The following is a 25,103-nucleotide window of genomic DNA, read 5'->3' on the forward strand; positions in this document are numbered from 1 at the left end:
CAAGCAAGAATCCAGCAGCAGGCCCTCCACTGAAGAGTTTCACAAGCAGGGTAGGCAGTGGGAAGGGAAAATTGAAAATTGACTGGCTGTGTGACCTCAGAGGTTTCACATAACCTCTCTGAGTCCTCTCATTCTTCATCAGAAACTCTCAGGGTTGTTGCTAGGGAAGGGATTTGTAGAAAGATGAAGGAATTACAGATTTTGTCCAGTTGCTAAATAAGCCTGTGGTCCATGGATGGGATGGAATTTCAGTGAGTCTTCAGAAATAAGGACTGGGAAGTATTTGGAGAATTCAGGCTTGCCTGGGAAGTCTTAAACTGAAGCAGGGAGGGAGGCAAAAGCAAAGGAACAAGACTCCAACAATGGAAATAGCAATGAAACCAGCTTGGGGGGTAACGATGGTGGGGCCTGGTCCTGAAGAGAAGCAGAGATGGGGGGCTATGGGGGCAGAATCACTTATATGCTTTGAGAGCCAATCAATGACTTGAATAGTTACATTGAACTGCCTCGATTACACCCAAGAGATGGCTATTTTGGGGAATGATAGTGATGTCAAAGTATTTGTAATTAAAAAAAAATTGGCCTCTAAACTGATGAACTCCTGAGCAGAGGCACATTCTTCTTCTTTCCCTTTTTTTTTGCAACATGGCTAATATGGAAATGGGTTTTGCATGATTTCACAGGTAATAGGGATCATATTGCTAGCCTTCTCAATGGGAGGGAGAATTTGAAACTCAAAAAAAATTTTTACTTTAAATAACAAAAAGAAATCCACTTCCAGATCCTATCATCTTTGGGGACTTTAGAAATGTTCATTATTAGGTAAGTTGCTTTAGGGATAAAACAAAAGAAAATCACAGTCATCTCAGTAGAAAGCATGGTATTAACTTTATTTTCAAACAAAAACCTGTACAAAAAGAAAAGGAGCCTCCCCTGAATGTTTTTGATTTTATCAAAACCACAGTGCAGATGGATGTGTCTATAGTCAAGGCCAAGTGAAAGGAAGGAGTCAACATTGCCTAGGTTTGGGTTGGGCACTGTGGTGGTTGCCACCTTGGCTCTGGAAGGGGAAGGCCTCCTAGGCCTAGGTGGGAGGGGGGTGGCCCCTTTGGTCCCTCCAGTTTTAGCACCAGCTTCAGGGGGGGCTGCCCAGCCCATGGATACGCTGACTTTTAGCACTCACGGACCATATATCATAAAGCCCTGCCTCTCATTCACTCCTAACCCCAGGGCCAGCTTGTGGGGCCAGCCCAGAAGCCCCTGTTGTCTAGGCCCATCAATCCCTGGTCAAGCCCAGCATTCTCAAGTGTCTGGGTGGGCAAGACATCACCTTCTTCTTGGTCCAAAATGAAGCAGTCCGTAGACTGAGAACCTCAGCCTGGGGATGAGAGGGACCTGACTTCTAGTGGGGGCTCTTATCTATGTGTGTGGTCAAGGGTTGACTTTGGCCAAGTCATAAGCTTCTCTTTGAGGTCCCTCAAGGGGGCTTCATCTCTGCAATCTTCCAAGGAAGGCACAAGGGCAGAACTGCTTTCCCAGTGCTAAGGCAAAGGAGAAATTTGGAGCAGTCTCCAGAAAGAACAACATGGCCTCACACCAGGCCCATCCTCACCCAAAAGCAACTCGGAGCTGCCAAGTCCCAAAGTCATGGTGAGCAGACTCCGCAGCTCCCTCCATGGCCACCAAACCCCAGCAGTGTCATCAGCTGCCTGCTTTCCTGCTAGGCGCATCACAGGGGCTCCTTGGCCTCACTTCAGTCAGGAAGCCGGTCCTGGATCCCAGGGACTGGTTCTGGTTAGAATCAAGCCACTGTTCTGGGCCTCAACATGTCATGCATCGTGGCCGCATGGTCTGCAAGGGAGGATTTGGATCCACCTGCAAGAGAAGCAAGATTGAGGCCTGTCCTGGGAGCTTCTGGGGACCCCTCTATAACAGGCCAAATCATTTCTGACAGGGTGATGGCCTCAGGGTGCAGGAGGCAGACCTATGGACCAGGCCAAGGGAGGAAATCTGTTTTGCTAGAATTTTGTTTATATTTTTCTTTTTCCAGTGGGTGGAAAGCAGGAGGAAATAGAAGTTTTAAAATTTTGATTAAAAATGCCCCTCCCCCCATTTCTATGTGGGAGAACAGATAGATATGTCAAAGGGGGGAAGATGATCCTGCTTTCCTTCTGACCCTTCCCATTTAGGGAACCTCAGGGAATAGACCCTAAAGAAAACCCTCCCAAGGTCCTATTCCCAAAGCCAAGAAGTTGCTCACTGACCTCGGAGTACAGGGGAGGTGGATGGTAGCGGAACTCTTGAATGTAGGCGAAGAAGGGGCCCTCCAGGGCCTGGCTGTTCCCGGCCTCCTGTGGCGGTGGCGAGAGATCTGAGTCTATCTCCTCAGACACCACTTGGGAGTATTCTGGGGGAGCTGAAACATATGGGGAGGCTATGAGGCCAAAGGGAAAGGGGTGCCCCTCGGCTCCAAGGTCCTGCTCCCTGAGGGCCCTCCTACCTGCCTGCCCCTCCCCAGACTGCTTTCAGCAGGGGAGTGGAGGTCCAAAGTCAGCAGCAGAGTGGGTAGCCTGGTGCCTCCAATAGAGCCCCAGGGCCTGGGGAATCAGAGGAACCCGGGGTTTGGTCCTCCTAGCTCTGCAAGTCAAAACCTCTCTCTGGGTTTCTGCTTCCCCATATCCAGGATGCTGGCTTGGATGACCCCGAAGGTCCCTCACCCAGTGTGGCTCAAAGACTCACCTTCAGGCTGCTCGGGGATAGTCATACGCAGCCAGTCCAGGTTGACACTGTACTGGCTGCCCACGCTGGATGTCCGACTGCCAAATGGATGCAGGGGGATGGTTCCAATGACAAGGGGAAGCTCCAAGAGCAACTTGGATGTGCCTGGGATGTCTACACAGACCTGGAAGGAGTCAAGGAGCAGAGCCGTTGGGAACAAGAAGGGCAGGGGAGGTGCACTCCCCAGCACATCAGAGAAGGGGGAAGGTATCACTTTGGGTTCAGGTCTAACTTAATTGAATCCCTTATTGCCCCTTCTCATATACCAGGCACTAAACAGTTGGGGGCAAAGATGTCTTGCTTTTGCAGAGCTGAGATGTCCCATAATACTTGGTAAGACTGTCCTTGGACCAGATCTGCCCAGTGGTTGAGAACTTCTGGGGGGGAGGGAACTCTTACCTAATACAGACTGTTCTTGCTCGGGGACTTCTGGTCTTAAAAAGATTTTTCTGGGGCACTGAGAGCTCCTGAACTGCCCAAAGTCTCACATGTAGGAAAGGCAAGACTTATGCCCTGGTCTTCTCAGCTTGGGGCCACCACTTTCACCCAAGGTCTGACTCTCTGCCTCCTGCTCTTTTAGCCCTGCTCCCTGACTGTTGGTGTGACCTTGGAAGTCATTTTCCCTCTCTGGACCTGTTTCCACATCTGTCAAACAGGATGAAGTCCTGCCCAGCATCCCACCCCCCCCACCCCCATTGTGAGGAGATGGTGATGATGTCCTTTTCTTCAAGCTGCCTGAGGGCAGACACCAGGACTTTCCCTCCCTGGCAGGATTAGAACCCAGGATCCCAGGCTGAACCATGTATTAACACTAGTGCTGCCTACTGCCATTTTGAAGAGACCGGTGCCACTTCACCCTCATCTAAGAGCAACTAATGTGTCTGAGGCATTTCGAGGCTAATGTTAGTACAACAAACCAGGAAGGTATAGCGTAGAATGGAGCCCCTTCCCCTTTCTAAATTCAGTGGCCAACTCCTCCCTGACCAGCAGAAAGTGATTTCTTCCTTCCTTAAATTTCTCCTAGCCCTTTGATACAAGGTTGAGTGAGATAAAAGAAGACCCATTAAAATCACAGATTTGGAGCAGGAAGGGGCCAGTTTGTTCAATGAACCCTCTCATTCCACAGAAGGTCCTGAGGGGCAGAAGTTAAGGGTCTCATCCAACCAAGGTCACAACCAAGGGTTCGGACAGGATTTGAACACAGGAGCCAGTGCTTTCCTCACCATGATACACAGAGGCCTGCCTGGAACAGCAGATGCAAGCACTGCACTCCTCACTGAACTCTGGAGTGAGCATCTTCACCTGCTTGCACAGTTTGAGAGAAACCTGCAACCTCATTCTAGATCACGGAGATCCTTAGAACAAGGTGGGGTTTCTCGGCATTCATAGTCCACCCTATACCTGGAAAGCAATCCCTTCTAAAGAGTCCAGTCTCTGGAATCTGGGGACTTGAGTTCAAATCCTGGTTTTGAGGGTTATTACACACCTTGGGCTTTGGAAGTCCCACATCCAGCTTTAGATAAAAATTCTTTATTGGCTAGGTTCACAGCTCAAAGGCATTCCTTACTCCCAGACTGGTCTTTCCATTTCGGGGTGGCTCTAATTACTGATGGGACAGCTGGGTGATGCAGTAGAGTGCCAGGGCTGCTGTTAGGAAGACTCATCTTATCAAGTTCAAATCCGCCTCAGACACTTTTTAATTGTGTGACCCTGGGCAAATCACTTAATCCTGCTTGCCTTGGTTTCCCCATTGGTAATGGGGAATCTTTGCCAAGAAAACTCCAAATGGGGTTAAGAAGAGTAGGATATGTCGGAACAACAGCTAATTACCAGTCAGTTCTCCCTGGCCTCAAGCCTCAATCTGCCCCTCACTTCTACCCACAGAAGTGACAATTCTGTAAAGCCTTGAAGACAGTGACAATAGCCCTACAGTCCCCTCTTCCCTCAGCCTTCTGTTCTCCAGCTAAACACCCTGAGTTATCTCAACTGATCCTGGAGTAAGCTCCAGTCAAAGGCAGAAGCTTAGGGGTCAGACCTTCACTTTGTCTCTGTATCCTGCCACCTCCTGTCACTGCTTTCCTATTGTTATGGAAGTGAACCAAACTGCATTGTGGCAAGATCTCTAGTTGCCAGAACTTTAAGAACTGGAGGAGATATTAGTGCAACTTGTGAATTTTATAAAAGAGGAAACTGAGGCTCGAAGCAGAAGGCACCGAATTACACCAGGATCAGATGCCCCCCCCCTTTATATCCTACCTTGAGAGCATAATCCACATGGAGGACACGGCACTGCAGAATGGAAGGTCCCACAGGAGGAATCTTCAGCGCCCGCCCTTGCCAAAGCTCCCGTTTCCCTGCAGGGACGGGCTCGCCCACAATGCTCGCTACCACTGATTTCTTCTCCTTCCGGGCCCCACGGGCAACAAAGGTCTGGGTCTGGATAATGGCAGCCTTGGGCACAACTGACCGGCTAGTGCCATTGTCTATCTCAGCAAAGACAGGGATGACTTCACCTGGGAGGAACAGAAGGGATGATGGCTCAGGGTGAGACTGGCCACAATGATGGTGCGTCAGTTGGAAGGGACCCTAGTTGAAAGGGGCCCCATGATTACTTGCTGTGTGACCCCGACCAAGTCACTGAATCCTCTGTTAAAATGAGGGGCTTCTTCCAGCTTTAAAATGATGATCCCATGTTTTATAGAGGGGAAATCTCTGGGGTCCAGGTAGGAGACGGGGCCAAATCAGAACCAGAGATGGGGAGAGGGCGTGCAAAGATGAAGTCATCTGTCCTCTTCCCCTGCTCCCTTTCCTTTGGGGACTATATCTATATAGGAAGCTTCTCCAGAACAGCACTGGCACCACAACCTCTAATTTAGAAGTGCCTGGGCCAGCCATCCTGCTCAGTTGTCGGTCCCTTTGGCAGATGGTTATGATAAAAGACAAAGAAAGACCAGCCTCCTTTTGGACCTCCCCCCAGGATGCAAGTGAGTACACAGTGCCCCAGTTACCTGGGGTGTAGCCTTTCCTATCAATCTTGGCTGTAATGGAAACTGGGCCTCGATTGCAGTACCAGGCCCGGGCGATCTTCTCTTTCACACCTGCCTGAGGTGCCTGTGAAAGAATAAAACCCCAAAAAACAAAAATTAGCAAGAGGTTATTCACACCTGATTCAGGATCTGGAAAGGTAAGGGTAGATACCACCCTTAGTACCCACCCATCAGGGTCAGAATCGTACTACCTATATGCCTCTTCTCAACCCATGGACTCTGGTTCCTTCAGACCAGTCAATGTCCTGAGGCTACAGTTAAACATAAAACTGTCCTTATCTGCAATGAGTTCCCATTCTATTGGGCAGAGGTAGAAATAATAAGAGAACATAAGGTCTTTCAAGGAAATGTCTACAGCCTTAGCAGAGAGCAAGGACTTAAGAATTGTGTCACCAGCCAAGAGCCTTTCCAGTGCAAAAATTCCCTCTACCAATGCATGGTGGCACTTGTAGCCACAGAAAGCTGCCCGGGCCATTGATGGATGAAGGGACTTGTCCAAAGTCAGGTAGTCAGCTGGGTCATGGGGAGTCTTCCTGACTTTGAGGTCACCTTTTGAGCCATTCACCATAACCTTAGTGCCAATGGTTTTTTCCAAAGTCCTGCTCACTGACTCACTGGCTATGGGGGTGCCTCTTGTATTGAAGGGATGGAACAAGATTCCCTCCCAAATTGGACAAATCTAGGATCTATTAGCACATTTCAGCCCCAAGAGGTAGAGATATGATCTGGTGAGGAAATTAGGGCCAAAGAATTCAAGATTTCTGCATAGGGTCACTCAGTAGATTTCTGGCTTTCTCCCCTTAGTATAATCCACAATCCTGTAATGAGCTTCCTTTAATGGAGCTTGTTGGCACAGTGTAGAATTTAGGGTATGCAAAGTCAAGGCTAAGAGCTGGGAATGATAGGACTCCCTAGACTAGTCCCCAAAGGTGATCCTGGAAAAGTGGGGTGCTAGCTTCCAGGACAGAGTGGGGAGTCTAGTGTTGCTGATGTTGCTTGTCCATTGTCATACCAGTAGGGCCGGAGTGTTGATGTCGATGGGCTCAATCACTGTGAACTCTTTTCTGGCCCGTTTGGCAGTGCCCCAGGGTCTATGGAGTTTGGCCTTCACACAGTATCGGACACTCCCATGCTTCCCTTCAAATGAGGTCACCAGAGTCCTAGCCCGCAGAGAAGAGAGAGGTGAGAATCTGGGGGTGGCAGGCACTGGGAAAGAGCTTACAGGAAACTCCCCAACTCTATCTCTCCTTGGCTACTTTGGAAGGGCTGAGCATGAATGTACATGTGGGCTCTTGGGAGGAGACTAAGGAGAAGAAATAGGAAACGGGGGAAGGAAGAGAGAGCAGAGCGAAAAGAGTGAAGGGAGAAACACAAAAGAAAAGAGATGGGAGAAAAGGGGGTGAAGAGAAGACAGAGAAAGAGATGGGAGAAAGGGGGATGAAGAGAGACAGGAACAGATGGGGAAAAGGGGGTGAAGACAGAGACAGGAACAGAGATGGGAGAAAAGGGGGTGGAGAGACAAGAACAGAGATGGGAGAAAAGGGGTAAAGAGAGAGACAAGAACAGAGATGAGAGAAAAGGGGGTAAAGAGAGAAAAGGGGGTGAAGACAGAGACAGGAACAGAGATGGGAGAAAAGGGGGTGAAGAGAGAGACAGGAACAGAGATGGGAGAAAAGGGGTGAAGAGAGAGACAGGAAGGAAAAGAGATGGGAGAAAAGGGTGGGAAGAGACTGAAAAAGAGATGGGAGAAAGGGGGTGAAGAGAGAGACAGGAACTGAGATGGGAAAAAGGGGGTGAAGAGAGAGACAGGAACAGACATGGGAGGAAAGGGGGTGAAGAGAGAGACAAGAACAGAGATGGGAGAAAAGGGGTGAAGAGAGAGACAGGAACAGAGATGGGAGAAAAGGGGGTGAAGACAGAGACAGGAACAGAGATGGGAGGAAAGGGGGTGACAGAGGAAGAAAAGAGCTGGGAGAGGCCGAGGGTAGTCGGGGGGAGGGGAGCCCGGGGGCAGCCACCCCGGGGCCGGGGCACTTTTCGGGCAGCGCCCGGCCCGACACTTACGTGGGCAGCTGGAAGCTGAAGGGGAACTCGTGCCTCCCGGGCTGCAGGGTGGTGCTGTCCCCCGAGTCTGAAAGGCGGAAGAGACGGGCCGTGAGCTGGGCGGGGGGCGGGGGCGGGGCCGGGCCGGGCCGGGCCGGGGCGGGGCCGTACCTGGGGCCAGCAGCACGTCGCGGTGGTGCACCAGCTCCACCTGCTCGCCGTAGCTCTGCGTGTAGGCCGTGCTGGAGCCGGCGCTGCGGGACTCGGTCCAGTGCACGCGGGCGCAGCCCAGGGCGCGGAGGTGCAGGGCGCCCACCCGCGCCGCGGCCGCCAGCTCCAGCAGCACCAGCCCGGACACGGCCTGGCCGCCGCTGAAGGCGGGCTCGGGCTCGGGCCCGTCCAGCAGGACGGCGAAGCGCTTCACCTTGTCGAAGATCATGGCGGGGCGGGGCGGGGGCGCTGCCGGCTCGGGCCGCCTCGGACCGGGCTCTGCTGCCCGGCAGCGCCCGCAGCAGTTATAGGACGGGGGGCGGGCCCGGGGGGGGCCGCCGGCCAATCGCGCCCCGCGCCGCGAGCCCCTGAGGGGGAGCGGCCAATGGCGCGGCGCCGGAGGCGGGGCCGACGGCGGGGCGCGGCGCCGAGGAAAAACAAACACGTGGGAGAGCCGGCCCCTCCCCCGCCCCCTCCAGAGGGGTCCCACCGGCCCCCGCCCGGGCACGAGGCTCCCTCTAGAGGGGTCTCTGCGCTGAGGCCCGGGGGAGCTCCGGGAGGGCCGGGGGCTGCATCCGAACCCAGGACCGGCCGACCACCCGGCCCCGGCCGCGTCTAGCCCTCAGCCCGGGACCCTGAGCCCCAGGAGGCCGGGGCCCGACTCCAGGTCACACCGGCCGGGAGACGCGGCCCCTCCCGGGCTTTGTGCGGCGCCCCCCGAGTCCCGGCGCTGCCACGCTCCCGGAGAGGTCCGGGGGAGCGGAGCAAGAGCGGGGCCAAGTGGCCAGAGCCGGGCCGGGCGCCCCCAGGGGCTCCTCCGTCTCCGGGACCGGCTCCCCGGGCCTAGAACGCGGCCTCCGCCTCCTCCCGGCCCCCACAGCCCGGCTCCAGGGGCCCTCCCGGCGCTGACCTGGGTTCTGAACGCTCCCCGGCCGGGAGACCCGGTTCTAACCAGAGCTCCCTCAGCCCTGACCTGCTGGGTTCCAGAGGTGCTCCCAGTCCGACCCCCTGGGTTCTAAGGGTCCTCCCAGTCTGACCCCCTGGGTTCTAAGGGTCCTCCCAGTCCTGACCCCCTGGGTTCTAAGGGTCCTCCCAGCCTGACCCCCTGGGTTCTAAGGGTCCTCCCAGTCTGACCCCCTGGGTTCTAAGGGTCCTCCCAGTCCTGACCCCCTGGGTTCTAAGGGTCCTCCCAGTCCGACCCCCTGAGTTCTAAGGGTCCTCCCAGTCCGACCCCCTGGGTTCTAAGGGTCCTCCCAGTCCTGACCCCCTGGGTTCTAAGGGTCCTCCCAGCCTGACCCCCTGGGTTCTAATGGTCCTCCCAGTCTGACCCCCTGGGTTCTAAGGGTCCTCCCAGTCCTGACCCCCTGGGTTCTAAGGGTCCTCCCAGCCTGACCCCCTGGGTTCTAAGGGTCCTCCCAGCCTGACCCCCTGGGTTCTAAGGGTCCTTCCAGCCCTGACCTCCTGGGTTCTAAGGGTCCTTCCAGCCCTGACCTCCTGGGTTCTAAGGGTCCTCCCAGCCCTGATCTGAGTTCTAAGGGTCCTCCCAGTCTGACCTCCTGGGTTCTAAGGGTCCTCCCAGTCCGACCCCCTGGGTTCTAAGGGTCCTCCCAGCCTGACCCCCTGGGTTCTAAGGGTCCTCCCAGTCCAACCCCCTGGGTTCTAAGGGTCCTCCCAGCCTGACCCCCTGGGTTCTAAGGGTCCCCCCAGCCTGACCCCCTGGGTTCTAAGGGTCCTTCCAGCCCTGACCTCCTGGGTTCTAAGAGGGTCCTCCCAGCCCTGATCTGAGTTCTAAGGGTCCTCCCAGTCCTGACCCCCTGGGTTCTAAGGGTCCTCCCAGTCCAACCCCCTGGATTCTAAGGGTCCTTCCAGCCCTGACCTCCTGGGTTCTAAGGGTCCTCCCAGTCTGACCTCCTGGGTTCTAAGGGTCCTTCCAGCCCTGACCTCCTAGATTCCAAGGGTCCTCCCAGTCTGACACTTGATATTCTGAAGGTCCAGCCAATCCTGACATTCTCTGTTTTAAATCGAGATTAGCACCATCCTATTGTGCTCAGAGTTCTGGCTGCAGTGCAGCTAGGAAACCAAGCTTCCCAGGCCCTGTGTTTAGCTTATTAGAAATGGAATTGTCAGTTTACAATTGGGAATTTCCCTACATCTAGAGCAGGGAGAGAAATAGAGGGGGACACACCCCACAAGTCCACCCCACTGATCCCTCCTGGAGGATTTAGTGAACAGTTAGTACTCCCCCCATTCTCTGCCACACCAACCCTCTCCTTCCCTCTCCAGACCCAGAAACTCCAAGAAACATTCCCATCCTAATGCTGGGTTTCATTCAGCCTTCTTGACATGGACTTTTTCCTGGCTCCAGGGGTAAAGACCAAGTCAGACAAGGTTGAGACTATAATATAAAGTTATCCAAAGATTTTCTTCATATCCCAAAACTCTGTTCTATCTTCCCAACCACATGATGGTTGCTCCCTAAATAGCCAGAACCACCCTCCTCTCTCAAAGACCTTCTTGGGAAGGTCAATCCACCTGTGCCTGAGTGGAAAGAGCACAGATGCAGTTAGACCTTGCTAAGTCACTTTACTTGTCCATCCCTCAGTTTCCCTATCTGCAAACCCAGAGAGATGGATCCAATGGCCTGATAAGGTCCTTCTTTCCAGTTCTAGAACAATGATCCTATAAGCCTTTCTGGCCTTTCCTCAATCTGTTTGCTTCTGTTTTATTCTGACAGGGTCCACCTAAAATGACTCTTGAGGAGTCCTCAAATGCAAAAATTGCTTTATGTACTTGTAGTCCCAGGCTTTCCCAGGATCATGGAGTAGGGAGACCTCAGCAGCTATCTGGTGCAATCCATACACAGGAGGACTCTCCCCAGAAAAACACTGGACAAGTTGCTGCCCCAGCTTTACTTGAAATCCTCCAAGGAAAGGGAGCCCACCATCACTCACAAGGGAACTCACTCATTTTCACTTTGGTTATTATTCAGTTGTTCCAGCCTTGTTCCATTCTTCCTGAACCCATGTGGGTTTTTCTTAGCAAAGACACTGGAGTAGTTTGCCATTTCCTTCTCCAACTCATTTACAGATGAAGACATTGAGGCAAACAGGGTTAAATGACTTGTCCAGGATCACACCACTACTAAATGTCTGAGGCTAGATTTGAACTCAGGAAGATGAGTCTTCCTGACTCTAGGTCCGGTAGGTAATTATTAAGTCTCTGAGACCGGATTTGAACCCAGGTACTCCTGACTCCAAGGCCAGTGCTTTATCCACTATGCCACCTAGCCGCCCCATCCAGTAGGTATTCTAAACATTGCCCCATTCCATTTTGCACAGGCTCTAATTGTTAGGAAGTTTTTACTGACATGAAGTAAAAATTTGTCTTTCTGTAACTCCCACCTCCTGTTTTAATTCTGCTGTCTGAGGCACAGGAGAACAAAACTAATTTTTCTTCCTTTGTATGGGGGGAGGGGGTACATGCTTCTGTTCTCTCTCCCACAGCCCTTCCTGTTCTGCCACCCCCCCCAACATCAGCTGGCCCATGAGGAGGAGGGGGACAATAAGGGGGTTGCATTGGCAGTGACACCAATGGTGCTGAAATCCTCCAGGGGAGGTCACGAAGGCTCTTCTCACCAGGAGAACTTGACCCCTGGCCCAGGCCCAGGTGTGGGGGCCTCAGCTGTGAGATCAGCCCGGCCACAGCCCGGAGACTGAAGAGGCAGACTTCCACCCACCCAACTATCTGGGCGGGAGCAGAATGTTCTCATCTCTCTAGAAAACTGGCATATCGTTGTTTAAAACTGGGACCCAGGATGGAACTCCTGGCTCTGGGGCTCCCCAACCATTACAAGTGTATGTGTGTGGGGAGCATTTATGTCTAGGAAGAATGACCTTATGTACTGGTGAGAGTGAATTTGACATTGTGTATGTGTGAGAAAGGGAGAGAGAATGTGAGAGTGAGTGTGACCTCTTCTTTGTAGAGGGTGAAGCCTATGGGTACAGAATTCAGCATACATTGTCAGACCCTCTGACAATGACCCTCTGGCTTTTTCTCTGGCTGTTCCCATCCCTGGAATGCTTTCCTTCCTTATCTCTGCCTCCTGACTTTTCTGGCTTCCTTCAAACTCCAGCCAGAAGTCTCACCTTCTACAAGAAACCTTTCCCAATCCTCCCCCTAAATCTCGTGTCCTCTGCTGATTATTTCCCATTTCTCTTGCATGCCACTTGATTGTGCATAGACATTTGCTTCTTATCTCCCCATTAGACTGTAAAGTTCTTGAGGGCAGGCAGTCTTTTGCCTTTTTTTATATTTCCAGTGGCTAGACAGTACGGTGGACAGAGAACTGTTTCTGAATCAGGAGGACTTGAGTTCAAAGGTGTTTTGAGATCACAACCCTGGACAAGTCACTTAACCTCGATTGTCTTGAATCCAGGGCCATCTCCAGTTGTCTTGATTCATATCTGGCCAGTGGATCCAGATGTCTCTGGAGGAGAAAGTGAGGCTGGTGACTTAGCACAGCCCCCCCCCCCCCAAATCCAATTGTCATGACATCACTTCCCTGATGTCATGGACTTCAAGGAGAAAGGATAAATATTATCCCTAGCCCTTAGTAGATGCCTAATAAATGTTTATTGACTGACCCAGCACCATAGATGAATTAACCATTTGTTTATACAAATCTGCTTGCAATTTTAATTCTTTGTAACCGTGGCTAGATGGGTAGGAGGTGTATGTATTTGGAAATCAAAAAGGATGGAATCAGAAATGTGTGTATGTGTTGAGAGAGATATTAAAGAGTAAGTATGCAAGAAAGGGGTCCTGAAAGAGTGAGTTTGGAGTCAACAGAAGGCTCTGGGTTCAAATCTCAGCTCTGTTACTCACTTGCTGTCAACACGTTTTGTTCAGAATAAGTAGCTTCATTTCCTCATTTTAGTGGAGACAGCATGGGGGGGGGGGGGAGAAGAGCCCTGGTTTGGGAGTCAAAAGGTCTGGATTTCCTATCATTTTGTCACTTTGTGACCCTGAGGCAGGGCCATCTGGAAAATGAGTAGGTTAGACTAGATGGTCTCTGAGTTTCTTTCCATTTATAGAGCTAGGATCTCTATGATTCTCTTATTTAAAAAAATGAGACTGTGAAAAGACTGGAGTTTGGAAGATTGGAGTTAGGAAGATTTGAGTTCAAATCCAGCCTCGTATATTTACTAGTAAGAGGACCTGGGTAAGCCTCTTAACCTCACTTTACCTTCATTTTCTCCTGTAAAATGGGAATAAAAAGACCCAGTGAGGATGAAATGAGGTTATTATTTATAAAGCATCTGGCACAAAGCAAGCATTCTATAAATATTAGCTATAATAATAATGATGACAACTCATTTTTTTTTAGGTTTTTGCAAGACAAACGGGGTTAAGTGGCTTGCCCAAGGCCACACAGATAATTATTAAGCGTCTGAGATCAGATTTGAACCCAGGTACTACTGACTCCAGGGCCGGTGCTTTATCCACTACGCCACCTAGCTGCCCCGACAACTCATTTCTAAAGGACTTTAAAGTTTAAAAAGTGCATGATATTATGTGAGCCCCATAACAGCTCAAACAGTTATCGTTATCTTTCTTCTACAGATGAGGAAATGGAGGCTGCTGAGACTCACCAGAGACCACAGATCACAAGTCACAGAAGAGAGATCTGAAGCCAGGTTTCTGATTCCAAGCTTAGTGAATGGTCTTTCCATTGCAGCCTTTTCTTCTTTTTTTTTCCCCTAGTTTTTTTTTTTGCAAGGCAATGGAGTTAAGTGACTTGCCCAAGGTCACACAGCTAGGTAATTATTAAGTGTCTGAGGCTAGATTTGAACTCAGGTCCTCCTGACTGTAGAGTTGGTGCTCTATCCACTGTGCCACCTAGCTGCCCTTTAAGAGTTGCTTCTTAAAGATTAGGTGAAATCTTAGGGAGAGGGTGAGGAGGGTTGGGAGAGGATAGCTCTCCCTTCCTGGAGGTATTCCCCTGCTGACTCCTCATTCCTGTCCTCAGTCTGCACAAGTTGAGGCATCAGTTTTTGTGGGTTCTGGTGACTCACCTACCTCAGTTCCCTCCCCCCCTTCCTTTTCCCCTCAGACCTCTGTCTCTTCCTCCTTTCCCTCTCAGCTGAGATAGTAACCCTTAGGTTGAGAGTCCCTACATTGCCCGGGGTCTGCCTCTGTCTTCAGGAAGCTGGGCCTGAAGGAGGGTGGGGGAAGAAGGGGAAGCTCAGCAGGAGCCAGAGCCAGCCAGCCTCCTGCTGTGGGGGTGGCAGAAGGCCATGTGCCCTCTTGAGGATGGGGGCAGGGCTCCATGGAGCAGGCGACGGGGTGAGGAGATCAGCCTGTACTCTCAGGGAACATGCTTGAAGGAGTTTCAAGAAATAAACATGCCCCGTCGGTCCAGGAGAGGGAGGGACCCCCATGACCTCCTTCCCAGAAGTCTGGGGAATGGCCAAGACATCTCCCCTCAGAAAGGTTATAGCCCAGCCCACTACAGCCAGATTGGAAAGGGGGCAGAGGCTGGAACCTGGGGCTGACCTTCACCAGGGGCTCTCCTCATTCTACCAGACTGGCTGTTTGTAGTTGGAATACAGAGTTCCAATCCCACCATGGTCCCCCTCTCAACCACCTGCATGTACAAACTCAAAGCACACTTCCTTTCTCTGGACCTCAGCTTCCTGATCTCTAAAATGAGGCAGTGGGGGGCCAGAGATCCTGCCAGCTCTGAATCAAATGATTTCTCTGTGAGAGGGGTGGCAAAGGGGAGGGGCACAGGGAAGCAGGACCCGCCGAGGGCATTTCCTGGGGCTGCTGGCCTGCAGGGTGAGCCCACTTTCAAGTAGCTTAGCTACTGGACTGACCCAGTTTTTGAGTCCTTACCCTGCCCAGAGGACCGGGAGGCTACCTCTCCTGAGCCCTGGCCAAGCATCCCAGAGGGACGGAAAAATACAGCCAGGGCTGGTCCCTGCCCAACCCCACCCTTCCTCACACTGGGACACCCAGTCACAAGCTCGGGCCTGGCTCCCGTCCAGGGCCCAGAGGTCAGACTCGGACCTCCTGGGTCCTCCCCACCTGCCCCCACCCACTCCACCGGACACCTGGAGTAGACTGTGCGCTTGGAGCGCCACCTGGTGGGGGACCCTGGTGTTGCGGGAACCCCGGCCAGAGATCTTCATTTACTCCATTCAATTAGTGAATGGAAATGGTAGAGGTTGGTCCTGGGGAAGGGCCAGTGGATTAGGAAAGAAATGGCCTCTGGAGCTCATGGTCAGAAACACAGATGGCCCTGGATTTCATGGCGGGCACATTCTCTCAGGGAAGTATGGGGGACTCTAGTTCCCAAAAGGGAAAAGGTATCAGGGAGAAGACAGAAGCCAGAGAAATCTTTCTGGAAAAAGTGGAAATGGTGGTGAGCTCCAAACTAGTGTGTGTGTGTGTGTGTGTGTGTGTGTGTGTATGCATTTATATGTGAATATATGGGTATGAGTGTGTGCGCATATGTGCATGAGTATGAGTGTGTGTGTGTCTATATAAGTGTGTGTATGAGGGTCCTTAGAACACTGAATGTTAGAACTTGGGGGAGTCCTTAGAACCCAGGATGTCAGAGCTGGGGAAGCCCTTAGAACACTAAATGTTAGAGCTGGGAGAGTCTTAGAACATTGAATGCCAGACCTGGAGGGGCTCTTAGAACACTGAATGTCAGAGCTGAGAGGGCCCTTAGAACTCAAATGTTAGAGTTGGGAGAGTTCTTAGGATCCAGAACGTTCATGGAACCTCAGAACTCCTCAATGAGGACATGCTCAAGTGGTGGCCCTTGGCTCTTTCCCTCTTCTCTCCCTAAATAGGCTGTGCATATGGCTCCCACATCTCTATTTCTATCCCTGACCTCTACTTAGCTCTCCAGCTGCCTTAAGGCCCTTTCCACCAGGATATCTTACCAACACCGCAAACTGAAAATGTCCAATAAGAGCTATACTCCTACACTGGGCGGGTAGGTGGTCTACCATATTGTATAGGGTGACCTGGAGTCAAGAAGAGTCCTCTTCCTGAGTTCAAATCCTTTCTCAGATACTAGCTGTATGACCCTGGGCAAGTCACTTAACCAGTTTGCTTCAGTTTCCTTATCTGTAAAATGAAGTGGAGAAGGATATGGCAAGCCTAGTGTCTATGCCAAGCTCCTCTAAACCCATCACTACCAAGTCACAGAAGAAAGAGAGCTGCAACTGCATCTAGATGATTTCTTTCTCTATTGTCTCCTCCAGTGAGGAGGAACTCCCTTCCATTTCTGATGGCTCATTTCCCTTTTTCTACAGAAATGATTCTTAGGAAATGTCCCTTTCACAGGACCCAAAATCTGCCCCTCTTCCACCCAGTGCTTCTAGTTTCTGCATCAAGCAGAACAAGCCTGACTCTTTCTGTTTACAAGGAACCTTCAGATAGTTGAGATGGAGCTCAGGTTCCCCCCCCCCCCCAATCTCTTTCTTAGATTAAACACCCCCTAGCCCTTCAGCGGCACCTCCTTCACAGGGTTATTGTAAGGATCTGAGGAGATAGTATTTGTAAACTGCTTAGCACCAGTAGGCCCTTAATAAATACTCGTTTCCTTCCCTTTCTCCCTTTTGGCCAATCCTTTTATAGCCTGATCTCCAAGTCTGCACCATCCAAGTTGCCCTTCTTGGTCCACATAGCAATGTCCTTCCTGAAATGGCATGCTCTGAACTACCCATAATATTCTTTGGGGTTACTTTCCCCTCAGTCTCCCGTGTTTTGAAACCACTTGCAGTTACCTTGGATGCTTTGCTCTAACAGAACATCTCCCATCTGGGTCCTTTCTCTGGATTCATCACCGCCCACTCAGGGGACTGCCACAGCCTCCAAAAAAGTAGATAAGAGACAAATTAGAGGCAGGAAGACTTATTTGGAGGCTGTGGCAGTCCCCTAAGTGGGCGATGATGAATCCAGAGGAAAGCAGGCTTATCTCCTTTATGCAGCAGGTCCGGCCTATGAAAACATCCCCATGAACTCTGATGTTGGCAAGGCTGAGTTCAACTTTAGGCCTTGAAAATCTGATCTTTCCTGCCATGTTTTCTGTGGCCCTGTGGTCCACCTTCTATCTCCCAAATACACCACCTGCCCTTGTGACTCCTCCATTACCCTTGCTCAAAGGGTTCTCTGGCATCCCTTTTGCTTTTTGATTCGGTTAAAGCCCTATTCCAATGCCCCTTCTTCCAGAAGTCTTTCCTGATGCCCTTAGCTGTTGATGGTGACTTTTTTTGGAACCTCACAAAACACTATTTTCACCTTTTAATGTAGGTGTTCTGTAATATTCTGAATATGCATCTTAGTTCTCTGCTAGACTGTAAACTCTAAGAGGCCAGGGTCCTGGTCTGAAGTAAACTTTTTTTATTCCTCCTAGCATCCATCACAGCATTCCAAATATTGGGGGTTGGGGGTGAAACAGAACCTGTGATTTCATTGGCACAAGGAACTTCCAATGAGAAAACTTTCTCCACCAATGCAGATGTCCACCAGAAAGTCTCTGGAAGGCCAAAGACCACCAGAAGTGGGCTGGGCTGGGGGTGAGGAACCTTGGAGACCCTCTAGTTGAAACTCCTCATTGGAAGAGGGGGGGGACACAGGACCTGGCCATGGTTACACAGGCAGGAAGTCCTCTCTCCTGCAGGCAGCTTCCAAGTTCTCCCAAACTCTGGGGGTAAATATTTACCCTTGGGCCAAAGGGCTCCACCTTCACACCTGGAAACCTCGGACTATTTCAATTTGCTTTCCTGTGTGTAAACAGCTCCTCCAGGGATGGATCTGCAGCCTTCGATTCTAGAAGACCTCACAGAGTGAGGAGGAGGAGGAAAAGGCCTTCTTAGAGCTGAGGGAGCAGGCGTGAGGGGTAATTCAGGATTAGAAGCCAGAGAAGGGTCAGGATCAATAATGATAACTTATAAATTACCTTAAGGGCCAACTACTCTAACTCCCTCATTTTACAGAAAAAGAAATTGAGACCTTGTTCAAGAGCACACAGGGAGTCAGAACCAGGATTTGAACTCAGGTCTTCCACCTCCAGACCTAGTAGTTCCTCCACTACTGTTTTCCCTTTAATTGTGATCTTTAGGCCAGAAACTCCTTGAGGATAATAGCACAGTGCTCTACACATAATAATAATGTTTATCCTTTATTTTTGGAGAAGACATCAGGGAGGGGATGCCACGACAAACACATGAATTGGATTTGAGTGAGAGGGAGTTGTGCTAAGTCCCCACCAGCCTCTCTTTCTCCTCCAGAGCCATCTGGATCCAGTGGCCGGATAGGAATCAGGATGACCGGAGATGGCTCTGGAGGCAAGGCAGTCAGGGTTAAGTGACAGCTAGTAAGTGGTAAGTATGTGAGGTGGATTCGAACTCCTGTCCTCCTGAATCTAAAACCAGTGCTCTACCCACTGCACCACCTAGCTGCGCTTCCATGCATGGTAGGTGCTTAAAAATGGATAAACTGAGCAACTGTGACAACTGGCATAGTGACTGTGGCCAAGTCCCTTTCTACTCTAGTTCTCAGTCTCTCCATCCGTAGCAGAGCAGATGAAGTCCTGCACTGGGAATCAGAGGACCTGGTTTGAATCTGCCATTTTAATTATGGCACTTTGGAAAAATCATTTTATCATCTCTGGTCCTCGGCTCCCTCACCTGCAAAATAAACAGGTTAGACAAGATGAACAGCAAGGTCCGTTCAGCTTTTACTGCCCATAGCTCTGCCCTGGCCTCACATGCTGGGGTGCTCTACAGACAACAAAATATGAAAACAAGTGTGGAGTAAAAAGAGCAGCCTATGTGAGTCACAGGGTCTGAGTTCAGATCCTGCCTCTGCCCATTTACAGCCTGGGCAGGTCAATTCCCATCTAACTGTAGAAGCATTAGACTTAGTTCTCTATGTCTTCACACTTAGCATTTTACAGATCAGACTCGCTCCCTTTGAGACCATAAGAGGCAGGATCAGCTCTCCTTGCAGTTCACAGGTAGAACAAGAGATTAGCCCTCAGGTGCTGCCCTTCTAGGCAGTGCAAATTTCAACCTCCAGGACCCAGGTCCAGAAGGTTCCCAGTCCCCCAACCCCAACCCCCCCACGATGGAAGTCAGTCCAAAGATACTAATCCCATCAGAAGCTGACTAGCCAGCTCAGGGCTTCAACAACAACCTACTACTCATCAATCCCATGCTAGGTCAAACCTCCAGGTCCTGGCTAGGATTATTCTTTCATTTCCAAAATTAGGAACGGAGAGGAAAAACTGAAGCCTTCTTCCTGGGACGTGGGTTGTGGGGAAGAAAAATGGAGCTTTTATACTAGTAAAGGCCTCACAGTGATTGTCCCATGCCTTCTCTCCTCAAGTCTCCATTTCCCTCCTTCTCTGCAGGCAAAATGCACTCTCCTACTTTATTATTTTCAAGTTTTATTGATGCTTTTTACATCAGAGTCATTTCAGGCTCTATCTTTTCCTCTTCCCCAGAGCCAGTGAGCTTTCACTTGTAACAAAGAAAAATGCAAAACCAAAGGACACACAGTGATCTCTGGTGACATTCCATCTTCACTGTTTCCCCACTTTTCCATTCACTTTACTGAGACACCCCCCACCCCCATAGGATATCCTCTCCCTTGTCCACTTCAAAATAGGTCTACAGTGTTGCCCATCCTCATTCTCTAAGGAAGAGGTGATGCTTCTCCTTGACAGGGCCAACTAACCCATTCCAACCATCTCCTACACCTGGGGTGTCTAACTCAGATCAAAAGGGGGTATCTAATCCTGCTGCACACTGACTTAATTTTAAAATGTCAATGGTATCTTTTATTGTAGTTTATTTTGTGAAATGTTTCCCTATTTTTTGTCTAGTCATCTTCAAAATTTCAACTATGTCTGACTGTGACTCCATTTGGTATTTTCTTGGCAAAGACTCTAGAGTAGTTTGTCCTTTCCTTCTTCAGCTCATCTGACAGATGAGGAAACTGAAGCTAATAGGGTGAAGTGACTTCCCCAGGGTCACACAGTTAGTAAAGAACTGAAGCCAGATTTGAACATAAGTCTTTCTGACTCTTGTCACTCTTGTGGTCTATGCACATAGCCATTTAAATGTTTCCCAATTACATTTTAATCTGGTTCTGGCCATATCTGGAAGGGTTGTGGGCATTCAATCTATGAGCTGTGTGTTCTAAGTCAAAAACTATGACAATTTACTTATCTGTTTACATGTTGAACCCTCTCAGTAGACTGTAAACAAGGGCAGGGGCTATTTAGTTTTCTTTCATCTTTATATCTCCAGCATCTAACCAGTACCCAGTCAGCACTTAATAAATAAACTGAATAAATAGAATTGGATCGAGGGATCACTGATTTGATAAGCTCAGACCCAAGACTCTCTCATCGACAGCCTCTCCTTTTCTCCTGGATCCTTCTGGGCTGCCTAGTCATATACTCAAACTGCCTCCAGCCTCTAATAACAAACAAGCAAACAAACAACCCAATGCTTGTCCCAGACATCCTCTAAGGATTTTTGTGCTCTCTCACCCCTTTTCTGGCTAACATCTCAGAAAAAGTCATCTCTGCTCATTTCTTCCATTGCCTCTCCCCATACTCAACTGTATTTGATCCAGCCTCCAACTCCACCACTCCACTGAAGGTCTACTCCCTGGTGAGCAGTGATGTCTAGTTGGGGCCAATGGCATTTTGTCAGACCTTGGCCTTCTGGACCTCTCCCTTTCCTACAACATTGTCCATACTCTTTAGAAAGCCACCCTTCCCTTGACTTTGGGGTCTCTGTTCTCCCCTGGTTCTCCTCCTCCTCCCTGTCAACTCTGATCCACTTGAAATATAAGTATCCCAGATTCACAGAAAGACTTTGGAAACCAGTCCAATGCTTTATTTTTTTACAGATAAGGTGACATGATTTATTCAAGGTCCCAGAAATGATAAATGTTGAGGTAAGCCTTGAACCCTAGTCTTGTGATTCATGCAAGACCTCAGGTATCTGCTCCTGCAACTCCCACACTGACCCATAAGGCCCAGATCTCCAGTCCTCCTCGCTTCTCTATACACCCTCTCTCATCAATCTCATGGATCCAGGGGTCAATGATCCTCTCCATACTTGGAAATCATGGCTGACTCCCAAATCGACATAGAAATCCAACTCTGGTCTCTTTCCTGAGCTCCAAATTCTTCTCAGCAGGTATCTGACATTCATTTCCATTGAACTTCTGGAATATACCAAACGTTCCATGTCTGAAATGGAATCCATTCTTTTCCTCCTAAACCTGCTCCCTCCTCCAAACTGATATCTTTTTGAGATGGAGTAGTAATTAGTGTGTTGCTTGGAATCAGGAAGATCTGAGGTCAAATTCACCCTGATATAAATTACCAGCTGGGTGACCCTAGACAAGTCATCTAACCTCTGTCTGCTTCAAGTTCCTCATGTGTAAAAATGGGGCACCCGCTTTCCGGGGTTACAGTGAGGATCAAATGAGATCTCTGTAAAACTCTTAAAACAGTTGCTCATACTCACCAAGTGGCTAATAACTGCTTATTTTCTTTGCCCTCCCCTCTTTTTCTTTAGAGGACACCATGCTCCTCCCAGTCTTGTGTATATCATCTCCAGAATATCTATTAATCAGTTCTTCTCACCAGTCCCAACCACCAGTCGACCACCAATGCCAACTGGCACAGAGAAAGCAGGCAAGCCAGCCCAGCTAAAGCAGTCAAGTCCCCTGAAGGAGAGACAGATGGTAGCCTGTGCCAGGAGGCTCAAATCACCACCACCATGTTCTCCATTCTCCTTTGGACCTGTTAGAAATAGTTCAGGATACTGGGCCCAAGAACTACTCATTCAGCCCCCAAAGCCATCATTGAGGGGAGAAATCATTATAGAGGGAAGGTCTGACTGCCTGCTTCATCACCAGCTGGTACAACTGCCACCAACAGTCAGGCATAGAAATCTCAGGATTGCAGCATCCAGCCAAAACACACAGGTCCTGCTTCCAGCTCTGTGGAGAAGGGGCCAGTCATTCCCACCAACTGCTCACCAGTGGTCATTTATGGGTTAGCGAAGCCAACCTGGCTGACGCTGCCAGAGCCCTGAGGGAGGGACAGGAGGTAGCCTGTGCCAGACAAGTCAAACCATCCCCACCCTTGGCTACCATCTCGTCAGACCCCGATGGAGGTAGCCCAAGATGAGAGCCTTGGGACAAGTGAGGCCTGCAGCCCAGGGCCCTCCAAGCATCCTCTAGGAGGAAGCTCCCATGGAGATACAGCCTTTCTTCAGGGGCTGCAGCCCCAGCTACTGAAGAGCCAGAAAAAAGAATTCTCATCACCAAAGTAACTGGCATTCTCAGGTGGTTCAACGTCAGAACCTGATGATTGCATCAAAGGAAATGCCATTACAGAAGAGGCATCACCATCTGCTTTGTTACTACACCCTAAGGATCATGGGACATTTCCATCCGAAACCCTCCATATGTGTTATCTCCCCCAGCTGGCTTACTTTTCTCTTTATAGTCTCAGGGCTTAGCAAGGTGCTTTGTACATAGTAAGTGCTTTATTCATTCATTCATTCATTCATTCACAGAACAACCATTCCCTATGGTAACCGCTTCCTCTCTGGGCTCCCTGACTTCAGTCTCTCCCCTCTTACATCCATCACCCACAAAAATAGCAGCCAAATGGTCTAAGAGGAGAAAGCACAGATCTGATTATGGCATTCTCTTGCTCGAACATTTTCAGTCTCTCTCGCCTCTTCAATGTAGCAGCCAAATAACCTAAGAGGAAACAGTACAGATCTGACCAGGTCACTCCCTGGCTCAAACATCTTGAATGGCTCCCTATTGCTTCCTTTAAAACAACAAAATTAAAAAAAACCTCTTTTCGTTAAAACCCTTCTCAAACTGACTCAAGTCTCCCTTTTCAGACTTATTTCTTATTATTCCCTTTCCTGCCCCTTAGGGTGAAGGTACTTGCTGTTTCCCCAGCTGGCTTTCCACCAGGCTTGGGACGGGCAGTCCTTCAAGCCTGAAGGCTCTCGCTAGTAGGCACCAGAGGCCTGGAGCGCAAAGGCAGGCTGGCCGGCTGCCAGGAGAGGAGGTGGGTTTGCACAAATGAAAGGAGACAAACTGGGGAGACCGAGGCCCATTTTCAGAGGCTGAGGACGCCGTGGGGGCAGGAGAGCCCACTTTCTAGAGCCCGAGGCCAAGGCCCTAGCCTACGTGTGCTTGCAGCCCCCAGCTCGGGGCGGGGAGCAGGCGGCGGGGCTCACCTCGCGGGAGCAGCTGCCGGCGTCGGCGGAGCAAGCTCTGGTGGGCCGCGTGGTCGTTGTAGACGGCGTGGATGCCCACGCTGCGGCTGTCCAGCCAGTGCACGGCGGCCGCCCCCCGGGCCGCCACGTCCAGGCCCCTTACCGGCAGCGGGCGGCGCAGCTCCAGCACCAGGAGGCCGCGCAGCAGCTCCCCGCCGCGGTAGGCGCCGGGCCGCAGCTCCAGGTGGAAGCTGCGGATGCCGCCGGGGCCCATGGGCCGCCGCCGTCGGGGCCGGGCCGAGCTGGCCGAGGGGCCCGCGGGACCACGGCGGGCGAACCAGGGCCGGCGGGCTCGGAAGCAGAAGTCCGCCGGGGAGGGGGGGCCCTAAGTAGCCCGAGGCCACGCCTCTCGACGGGCCCCGCCCATGGGCGTCGCCCCGGCCCCGCCCGCCGGCCTGGAAAGTCCGCAGGAAGGACCGGGCCTGAAAAATGGGCTGTCAGGGGGGCGGAAGCTGGGGGGCCCCATTCCGGGGGGCCGGACACCCTCCGGGTTAGAGGAAGCTGGGATGAGGGACTTATTTTTTAGTTTTTGCAAGGCAAATGGGGTTAAGCGGCTTGCCCAAGGCCACACAGCTAAGTAATTAAGTGTCTGAGACCGGATTTGAACCCAGGTCCTCCTGACTCCAAGGCCGGTGCTTTATCCACTGCACCACCTAGTCGCCCCAAGGTACTTATTTTTAAAAGTCTGCGAAAAGGTCTTCCTTTGTCCCTCATCCCTCTGAGGTCTTCTTCCTCTTTTCTTATCTGTAGGAGCCCACGGGCTCCTCCCGGAGTGGGGGCAACAAGAGGCTCTTCCACTGCTTCTGGGGGGGGCGGACGGGACTGAGTGTGGGATGACAAGGACTAAGTCTGCACTGCGCCTCGGAGCAGCTCATCCAGCAATTACAGAAACTATCGCCAGGGGCCAGGGGAACAGTGCTGAGGTCGGCAGCCCAGAGACCCGGCTTTGTGACATCCTGGGTTCTAACGGTCCTGCTCACCTTCACGTTCCGTGTTCTAAGGACCCTCCCAGCTCTGACATCCTGTGTTCTAAACGTTCTTCCACCTCTAATATTCTGTGTTCTAAGAGCCCTCCCAATTCTGACATTCTATGTTCTAATGACCTCCTAATTCTCACGTTGTTTTCTGAGAGCCCTCCCAGCTCTGACATCCTGTGTTCTAAATGTTCTTGCACCTCTAATATTCTGACATCCTTTGTTCTAAGGGCTCCCCAGCTCTGACATTGTTCCACATCCTGAGTTCTAAGGGTCCTCCCAGCTCTGACTTGATGCAGTCTTTGAAAATCAGGTAGTCCGTGTGGGTTGGATGAGAATGAGGTTGGGAGGACTCGGAGCCGGTGCACTGAACAGCCCCTCAAGTGGTCCCTGAAATCTTCATGTTGCCGGGAAAGAGGTTCTAGAGCAGCCAAGTCACTAGTGTAGCATGCCGGGGAGCTCTGCCCAGGGGCTGGATCACTCTCTGGAGGCCCGGGGCAAGGACCTCCTTGGCAGTTTGTCAAATCTGACAATAAAAATCAAGGTCTTTCAATTTTCTAAATCACTTCACATATATTGTTCATTCGCGCCTCACAACACCCTGTGAGGTAGGTAGCACAGGCATCTGCCCCATTCCACAGACATGAAAACAGAGGGTAAAGGACTGCCCACAGCCATACTGCTATTTTCAGAAGCAA

At 50.9% G+C, this 25,103-nt stretch overlaps 1 protein-coding gene and 1 long non-coding RNA gene across 4 annotated transcripts; both read right to left on the minus strand.

Moving 5' to 3' along the window:
- Positions 1-846: 846 nt before the first annotated feature.
- On the minus strand, positions 847-23,667 carry ARRDC2 (arrestin domain containing 2). Of its 3 annotated transcripts, none has more exons than XM_074204839.1 (8): positions 23,393-23,667; positions 7,890-7,956; positions 6,838-6,985; positions 5,787-5,889; positions 5,035-5,291; positions 2,740-2,902; positions 2,265-2,416; positions 847-1,875 (listed from the first exon to the last, which is right to left on the minus strand). In XM_074204839.1, the coding sequence occupies exons 1-8, from the start codon at positions 23,643-23,645 to the stop codon at positions 1,822-1,824; spliced, it is 1,197 nt and encodes a 398-aa protein (XP_074060940.1). In that variant the 5' UTR covers positions 23,646-23,667; the 3' UTR covers positions 847-1,821. The 3 variants fall into 3 exon arrangements, with proteins under 3 accessions (XP_074060940.1, XP_074060939.1, XP_074060941.1); XM_074204838.1 differs by lacking the exon at positions 23,393-23,667 and adding an exon at positions 8,040-8,320; XM_074204840.1 differs by lacking the exon at positions 23,393-23,667 and adding an exon at positions 16,883-16,931 and having other exon boundaries at positions 848-1,875.
- LOC141501137 (uncharacterized) lies at positions 20,996-23,386 on the minus strand. The gene is made up of 2 exons (XR_012472151.1): positions 21,650-23,386; positions 20,996-21,344 (listed from the first exon to the last, which is right to left on the minus strand). It is a non-coding gene; the product is annotated as an uncharacterized LOC141501137 (long non-coding RNA).
- Positions 23,668-25,103: the final 1,436 nt, after the last annotated feature.

Source organism: Macrotis lagotis, chromosome X, assembly GCF_037893015.1.
Source record: "Macrotis lagotis isolate mMagLag1 chromosome X, bilby.v1.9.chrom.fasta, whole genome shotgun sequence".
In the NCBI taxonomy this organism is placed as follows: Eukaryota; Metazoa; Chordata; class Mammalia; order Peramelemorphia; family Peramelidae; genus Macrotis; species Macrotis lagotis.

Bases quoted from the DNA above. Each gene is read 5' to 3' on its own strand.
- ARRDC2 (XM_074204838.1), bottom strand. From the start codon at position 8,307: ATGATCTTCGACAAGGTGAAGCGCTTCGCCGTCCTGCTGGACGGGCCC. The intron at 7,957-8,039 runs GTACGGCCCCGC...TCCGCCTTTCAG, and splicing joins CGACGTGCTGCTGGCCCCAG to ACTCGGGGGACAGCACCACC. The intron at 6,986-7,889 runs GTAAGTGTCGGG...TCTGCGGGCTAG, and splicing joins TTCAGCTTCCAGCTGCCCAC to GACTCTGGTGACCTCATTTG.